Here is an 8,836-nt window from a genome sequence, read left to right as displayed (position 1 = left end):
GTGGACGATTTCAATGCAGCACAGAAGCTTAAAGAAGAAATGGTCAATACTACTTTTGTCGAGTATGATAAAAGAGTGTGCTATCGCTGCAATGAAATTGGACATATGGCAAAACAGTGTCAAAAAGTGTTTAAGAAACATGTTGTTGAGAAACCAGTTCAAAAATAAATAGTTGAGAAATCAAAGGTTGAAAAATCAAATGTTCAAAAACAAATGGTTCAAAAATCTCGACCTAAATCACCAGTTGTTTCAAAAGATAAAAAGGAAATGATTTCTCCAATCCGTATTCTGAAAAGAGGTGAATCGTTGAAGTCGGAGGATAAGCCGAAATCGATTTTCGGGATTGGCGAATCCTCTAAGACTAGCAAGACTTCAAAGTTTTATCCCAAGATGAAAATTTTTGAAAATCAGTCGTGGATCGTGAAATCAAAACCGTTAGTTGAGATCAAGAAAATGGTGAACGTTTTAAAAAATGATTCAAATCTTTTTAAAGATGATGTGGTTGATTTTGAAAATGAAATTGATAAGTTTCTTGATGAATTTCCTCCAATAACCAGCAAAAATAAAACAGTTGTAAAAAAAGAGATTCCAAATGTAATATTCAATTTTCCGAGAACAAATGAAAACTGTGATGTAGTGTTCGGGACTATGTCAGAAATAAAGAAATCATGGGCTTCATTGTTTGAGTAATTTGTTTTTTTTTTTTTTTTTGTTGATTGCAGGGGCTGCCCAAGTCAATTCTATCAAGATGGATTACGGACATTGGAGCATCACGACATATGACTGGGTCTTTAGCTCTTCTTTATGATGTTAAGTCGATCAATGGAAGCTATGTTGGGTTCGTAGGGAATCAAGGAGGAAGAATTGTCGGTCAAGGAACGCTTACAAACGGAGTAATCTCATTTGACAAAGTGAATTTTATCGTAGAGTTAACGAACAACTTACTAAGTATATCACAGATTTGTGACAAAGATTTCAGTGTACATTTTACGAAATCTGAATGTTTAGTGTTGAAACCAGGGTTTAAAGTCCCTGATGAGTTGGTGTTGTTGCGCGCTCCACGGGTGAATGATCTTTATATTTTGGACATGAGTGCCGCAACGCCAACAACTCATCAAAAACAATGTTTTGTCACCAAGTCTAAAGCTACTGAAAAGGAGTCAGTAATGTGGCACCGGAAAATGGGTCACATTCACGTGCGAAAAATGAATTTTTTGGTGCATAACGATTTAGTTGATGGTGTTAATGTGAAAAACTTTCATTTGACTGATGATTGTATTGCTTGTAAAAAGGGGAAGCAGACTCGAAAGTCACATCCACCGAAGATGCTCAACTCTATCAGGTTACCTCTTGAGAGATTGCACATGGATCTCTTCGGGCCTGTCAACGTCAAGAGCATTAGCGGGGATTTATATTGTTTGGTGGTGACAGACGACTATACGAGGTTTTCGTGGGTTGTATGCTTAGAACGAAAAGATCAAACATTCGAGTCATTGATGATGCTGTTTAAGAAGATGGAAACGGTGTACAAACTGCCAATCCGGAGGATTCGGAGCGACAACGAAACAGAATTCAAGAACAATAAGATGTACGAGTTCTGCAACGAGAAGGGAATTCTTCATGAATTCAGTGCGCCATACACACCACAGCAAAATGGCGTAGCTGAACGAAAGAATCGGACCCTGATCGAGACAGCACGTACAATGTTAGCCGATTCCAAGCTTCCAATCTACTTCTGGAGTGAAGCAGTTTCAGCAGCCTGTTACACTTTGAATAGGGTTCTCACTGTCAAGAAATACAAGAAGACTTGCTTTGAGCTGCTGCACCGTTACAAGCCAAATCTTGAGTTTTTAGAACCTTTTGGCTCACCTTGCACATTTATAGATGAAAATGGTAAATTTGGAGCAAAAGCTAATGAGGGTTTCTTTGTAGGTTACGCAAGCCCGCTGAAGAGGGTGTTCGTACCATGTCTGGGGAAGGTGATTCAAGTCCAACACGTGGATTGTCAGAAGCACACTCCATCGCCACAACGTCCCGGACAAAGATTCCTATTCGACTACGATAAACTCTTGGAGTCTTTTCAACTGCCTGTCGAGCCGAGTGATGAGGAACTAGCTTTTCTGTACCAGTATCAGCTATATACTTCACAAGAGCCTGTGTCTAGTCCGCTAGAAGTTTCTCAACCCACCGTAGGTACTCACGAAAATGAAGCAGGGCCAAGTGGAACTACTCATGAACCACCAGAGGAACCAGCTCCGTCATTTGACGTTTCTGACGACTTAGAGGAGGAACCCGCTCCTACCTTTGACGAGGAGCCAAATGATACTTTGGAGGATGCTGTGGATCAAATCGTTGATCTCGACATTTAGAATTTGGAATCGGAAATAGTTGTGCCTGACACGGTAATGCCACGGACGTTGTCTTACCACCCTTCAGAACAGATCATTGGTGACCTACAAAGTGGTGTCAAGACGCGACATCAAATAGACCAAGCTTTTACTTGTTGTTACTCTTCTATTGCTGATATGCAGAAAGAAGTCTCACTTAAATGTTTTATTTCGTAGATAGAGCCCAGAACCTACAAAGAAGCATTGACCGAAGATAGCTGGGTGAATGCAATGTAGGAGGAGCTGCAACAGTTCGAGAAGCTGGGCATCTGGAGACTTGTCGATTTGCCTAAGAATCAGAAGTTAATCAAGACGAAATGGGTGTTTAAGTGTAAGCGTGATGATAGAGGCGTCGTAGTGAGAAATAAGGCACGACTTGTGGTTCAAGGCTTCAGCCAACAGGAAGGAATAGATTACGATGAAGTTTACGCACCTGTTGCAAGGCTTGAAGCAATTCGTATTTTTCTAGCCTTTGCATCTTGGAAAGATTTCAAAGTCTATCAACTTGACGTCAAATCTGCTTTCCTGTACGGCACAATCAGAGAAGAAGTGTACGTGGGGCAACCACCGGGGTTCACAGACCCACTACACAGAAACAAGGTGTATCTACTGGACAAAGCGCTATACGGACTGCACCAGACCCCGAGAGCCTGGTACGAGACGCTTTCGACATACTTGCTGGACAACGGGTTCACAAGAGGCATAGTAGACAGCACGTTGTTCACTAAAGAAGAAGCAGGCCACTTGTTGATCGTGCAAATTTATGTGGACGATATCATTTTTGGATCCACCAACGACGATCTTTGCAAAGATTTTGAGAAGGTAATGAAGAAGAAGTTCGAGATGAGTTCAATGGGGGAGATGAAGTTCTTCCTCGGGCTGCAGGTAGAACAAATGCCCGACGGAATCTTCATTCACCAGTCAAAGTATGTAAAGGACGTGCTCGATAAGTTCGACATGACAAATTGCAGTCCTGCATCCACCCCCCTCGCGCAGAATCATGGAATTTGTCCCGACGAGCAAGGTGTGAAGATGGACGAGACATTATACCGATCAATCATCGGATCGTTGATGTATCTCACGGCTTCCCGTCCGGATATCATGTACCCGACATGTCTCTGCGCCAAATATCAGTCGAATCCGAAGCAGTCACACCTGACGATAGTAAAACGTATTTTATGGTATTTGAAGGGTTGCCCAAGCATCGGCTTGTGGTACCCTCGCTCGGGTGACTTTACTTTGTCCAGTTTTGCTGATTCTGATTTTGGTAGCTGTAAACAGAATGCTAAGTCCACCACTGCTGGGTGCCAGTTCTTTGAAACTCGGCTTGTCACCTGGCAGTGCAAGAAACAAACTGTAGTTGCGCTCTCTACATGTGAGGCTGAGTACGTCTCAGCTTCTAGCTGTTGCTCGTAGATCCTTTGGATCCAACAGCAGATGCGCGACTTCGGTTTGCAATTCTTGGATACACCGATTTTCGTGGACAATGAAGCAGCCATTAATGTTACTAAAAATCCGGTCACCATTCGAAAACTAAACACATTGAAATCCGTCATCACTTTATCCGTGATTGTCACGAGAAAAAGTTAATTCGGATTGAACATGTTAACACCGATGATCAGAAAGCGGATTTTTACACTAAACCTTTCGACAAAAAGAGATTTTATTATCTTTTGAGATTAAATGAAGAATCTGCAATCTGGGAGGATAATCGAATGTGAAGCCGAGTTGGGCGGCGATCTGACATGAACTTGTGTCGTGTTGTCAAATTTCTTTTGTACAGTTGTATTTTCTGCTTTTCGATAAAAACAAAAACTCAAAAATATGTTTTAGTTTTAGGGGGAGATATTCGCAGAAAAATACAAAAAACATGATCAAATAAAAAATACAAAAATAATAGAAAACCATAAAATCCAAAAACATTAGAAAGTTCAAAAAGAGTTGTGTAGAATAGGGGAAATGATAGTACATCAGCTAGACGGACACAGTACGCTAAAGATTTGTAGTGTTTAAAATGTTTTTAAGCAGTCTCGCTAAAGATGTGCTGATAGGTTTTTACAAAATTAGTAGATCAGTTTGGGATATAAACTTAAATTTCACTTGCGTTTACGTGGGGAACACCTCCAGGATATATAGGTAACCCCTGAAATCCTGTTTGAAGGGTCCCGTATTCTGAGATATTAGGTCTTTATACTCAGTGATATCTGGGGTATTATCCCGGGACTTCTGCTGTATGGAAATACTGACCTAGTCCCCGGATAATACTTTCTGCAAAAGCTTTGAAACATAAGCTCGCCCTCAGCATGCTGATGAAACAATAAAATTGATAGTCGCTGCTGTTGAAAATAAAAGATCCTCTAAAGGGGACCCACCAAAAGTCGAAGCCGTCATCTCTCTGCGTATACGGAAGTATCGACCTAAGCTCTCACGGCCCTCGCACATTACCCCTAAACAGATATCAGCTGTGGTATATTCACCTGTAAGACTGAATACTGGGGTCTGGATACGGGAGTATATACTGAGGTGGGACACATGTAACTGTTTAAGTCTTAAAACACTAACCACGTATCCCGAACAGATTGAAAATTTTGTGAAAATTTAAGTGGATCAGTATATCCGCAATCTACGCGAATTGTTTAAAAGCTGAGTATGAAACAAACAGCTTAACGGTGCTCGTGTCTGGTCGGCAGCTGATATGATCCCCTAACACACTCGCAAAAATATTGTGTGTACATAGTTTCAGTTTATCCTGATAAAATCCAAAAAGATTTTCTTTTCTCACTTTATTTTTTGACAACCGATGTTGGGAATTGGAAGATCAAAGCCTAAGTGCAGAACATGTCAGTGTTTTGATTAGGGATGGTTAAGCTGGAGATTGCTATTCTGTGATTGGTATAACTGTTTGGAAGTTAAAATGAGTGTGTATGTTCAAATTGATCAAAAGTTCATTCAGTTGAACAGATTTCAGAAAGAAACGTCAGCAAACTTCATAATTCTGATCATCCAAGGCCATTAACTTGGACTTGGTGGGTCAAACAGTTGACCAAGGTCATTGACTTGGACTTGGTCAACTGGGTGTGATTGTGGTCAATCTGAATGATGTAAAAAGTTAAACTTTTGAAAACAAGCCAATAGGTTTCGCTTATGTGTCACCTAAACAGAGGTTTCGCTTGAATGGTTGTTTCATGTATTCCGCTTGAAGCTACAAATGAGGTTCCGCTTGAGTGTCAAAGGTCAAAAAAGCGAAACCTCATCACATATATAAGGTTAGAGGTTCCGCTTGTCGGTCACTTTCACCTTTCGCTTACTTAACAACCTCTCACCGGCGATTTGAAGCGAACCACTATTCCGGCCATTTTCAATTGTTGTGCTGCCCATTTTTCATCTGTTTCTGTTGCTTTACTTGTAGAACAATCATGGGCAAGGTAAGTCTTCATTTAATTTGGTCAATCTCATGCCTTATTTGACATGTCGGCATCTGTTTTGAAACTGAGCATAGATTTAGGCATGTATGTGTGAAACTGAAGATTGATAATGATCATGTACAGTCGCTTTGATGTTTAGATCATGATTTTATGCTTTGATTGTTTCAAATTTGATGTATGATGATGTTTGGTGTTGTCTGATTGTTACGGCCGTAGATCTAGGGTTTTAGAAATGTGAAAATTGAAATTAAGACTTTTGGCTCCATTTGGTGAATTTGGTGATTCAAGTCTAGAGAGAGAAAGTCTAAAGAGAGAAAGTACTCTCCACGTGATTTTTCATTGTACACGTCATCTTCATCAATAAAATCACGGTTTCTAGTACGTTATTGTGTGTTCGGTCACGCACGTTCACGGATTCCGCACGTCGAACGTGTGACAACCCTCACTAAACCAGGTATCCGTACTATTTAATTAATAATTAATTGCTGCTTAATTACTGTGCTTACTTGAAATTACTGGTGAACTGCTACTTGACTGTTGATACTTGAACATATCTGCATCATACTTTGAATTCCGTCACTACATTATTTACATGCTGAACTCTAGTGACAAACATGATGCACAAAAGCACAGTAACACTATAAACGGATAACCTATTGAACATGCTGATGAAGCCAGCATCAGGCAGACACTGCCTCTAAGGCCTGTATGAGCCAGAAATATTTTTACTACACCCATAGTGAGTGTAGGGATACAAGGGTTGTAGAACTGCGTCTCTAGGGATAAGTTATAGTGACCGGATGTGCCTAAAACGTACTCTAAGCACAAAACACAGCACTTTAATTAACATATCAGCTTCTGGCTAACTAGTAAAGTGCCAAAACATGAGGAAAATATTCCTGACACTTTGGGGAATAAGTTGTGTCACTAAAAATGATATTTACGACACTTAAAAGCTTTGTTAAGCACTTTAACGGATTACTATCCAACCGAACAACCGGACTATACCCGGGACATAAAAATATTGACAGAAACATTATTTATCTTTTTCTGAGCCAGTTAGGGTCCCTGAACACCCTAACACCCGCTATAAAGCACATCACACCACTAACCAAGTTAACCCCTAAATCTAACTTGGTTAACCTAACTAATCATCAACTAACTAGTTGAAATCGAACTAGTACCCCCCCCCCCCATTAAAACCGGCCCCAACTATAAGGGGACATACCTTGTACTAAATTGATTATTTTAATATGATATGTTTGATATCTAGATAGCATATTAACCAAGGGTTAGTGAACTTGTGTTTGCCTATAAGTAACATGTCATGACACAAGAGATCTTACACTCCACACAACTCCACAAAGCTCTCTCTCTCCCTCTTGCTCAACTCACGGCCGAACACCCCTTGGGACACCCCATCCATTTTCGATCTTGATCATTCCATTCCAACACCATACAAGTGTTAAGGGCCGCATACGAGGAGTCTTGGAGTAAACGGAAGACGAAGGACCTCTATATCTCGCTTTTATCCACCTCTCTTTCGCATAGATTCTTCCCTAGCCTCGAGCTAGAGGTATAATACTTAAAACTCGTACTCGAACTAATCTAAGGTGGTCAATAAGATATATGATGATTAAAACTCGGAAACTTGCATTTTGAAGCATTAAAGTCTACTAAAACATGAATAATGTTGGTTAAAAGCATATAAGTTGTGTAAATGATGTAGTAATTGAAAGTTGTGATTATTTAGGCCCGATCTATGTTGTGGTAGCTCGGATCACCATTTAACCCGGTTTGATTAAGGTCATGGATCTTGACATAAGCTTGTTTTGAATGGTACAAGGGTTAAAAGGTGAAACTCTACCACACGAGAAACATGAACTTGTGTAAAAGTATTTTTACTTGTAAAATAGTGTTTAAAACTAGCAGATCTACGTATCTGCGGGTGGTATTTTCAAAGAACCACATATCATAGAAATTATGTTTTCTAAAAGACGGATATTACACTAACAAGTATGATTTTTATAAACCACAAGTGTGTAAACACTTGTGAAATGAAAGGTTTCGACAAAATAACAGTTTTTGTGAAAGGTGACGGGAAGTTGAAAAGATAGATTTTCTCTAAAAACGAGGTTTTTACGAGATCGATCTACTTTATATAAAGATCCACAAAATATAATGGGATTTACTCTATAGTTTCGGAAAAATTACAAGTTCATGCGATTATGCGATCTACATACTTGTCGACTAGTTGATGTGTCGGAAATTGTTTGATTGAATAAAGAAGTTGTTGGAATTGATTTTGTAAAGGAAAATGATACGCTTGAAAGCGTGGCCACCTCCAGTTACAGAGGAAACTCTGGCGAAATTTTTCTAAAAACTTAACACTTAGAATTATTTACACTACAAGCGTTAGAATTATTTTTGACATGTTTTCAAAATATATTTCGCCACGACTTTATTTACAAATATTCGGAGGTGGGATTTTCACAAAACTAAACGTGATAAATATACATTCGGTGAATATATTTTCACCACACTGTTTATGATTATTTTGTGAAAATACATAAATATTATTTTTAGAATAAAAATAATATTTCGAACGATGACAGATCCAAAATAATACAAATGCTTACACGACAAACATATAAGTTACACCGGTAATTATTATTACCACTTAATCACTAAAACGTAACTTACGCATTATACGAAAATATTCATGAACGCGTATTTTGTCAACGTATTATTTTTGGAAGTATTATGTGAAGTGAAAATATAATATTTTTGAGAAAAATATTTATATTTTGAATTAGAAGTAAAAATATATTAAGTGAGACTTAATGATATAATTCAAACGCACATGTATTAAATCCCCCATCCTTGGGAAGGAGATTAACTACCAAGTACATACGAAAAGTAAACCCGAAATAGTTGTCTAACTATTTCCCAAAAACTTAAACTATAAAGCTAAGGCACGGCCGTCCGTCTAATAGAATTAGCACATGTAGGTCGTTGCACAGC

The 8,836-nt window shown here is 39.0% G+C and overlaps 1 protein-coding gene across 1 annotated transcript; it reads left to right on the top strand.

Annotated features, from left to right (window-relative positions):
- The first annotated feature begins 213 nt into the window (after positions 1–213).
- LOC110894332 lies at positions 214–1,354 on the top strand. Its single transcript, XM_022141547.1, has 3 exons — positions 214–594; positions 723–948; positions 1,293–1,354. Exons 1-3 carry the CDS (start codon positions 214–216, stop codon positions 1,352–1,354), a joined length of 669 nt encoding a protein of 222 aa, XP_021997239.1.
- The last annotated feature ends 7,482 nt before the right edge of the window (positions 1,355–8,836 follow it).

Source organism: Helianthus annuus, chromosome 2, assembly GCF_002127325.2.
Source record: "Helianthus annuus cultivar XRQ/B chromosome 2, HanXRQr2.0-SUNRISE, whole genome shotgun sequence".
NCBI classification, from domain to species: domain Eukaryota; kingdom Viridiplantae; phylum Streptophyta; class Magnoliopsida; order Asterales; family Asteraceae; genus Helianthus; species Helianthus annuus.
The sequence above is the reverse complement of the archived record's forward strand: the minus strand, read 5'-3'. Positions and strand labels throughout refer to the sequence as shown.

Coding starts and splice junctions, on each gene's coding strand:
- LOC110894332 (XM_022141547.1), top strand. CDS start 214: ATGGTTCAAAAATCTCGACCTAAATCACCAGTTGTTTCAAAAGATAAA. Junction 595..722: donor TAAAAAAAGAGATTCCAAAT/GTAATATTCAAT, acceptor TGTTGATTGCAG/GGGCTGCCCAAGTCAATTCT. Junction 949..1,292: donor GTTAACGAACAACTTACTAA/GTATATCACAGA, acceptor GCTTGTAAAAAG/GGGAAGCAGACTCGAAAGTC.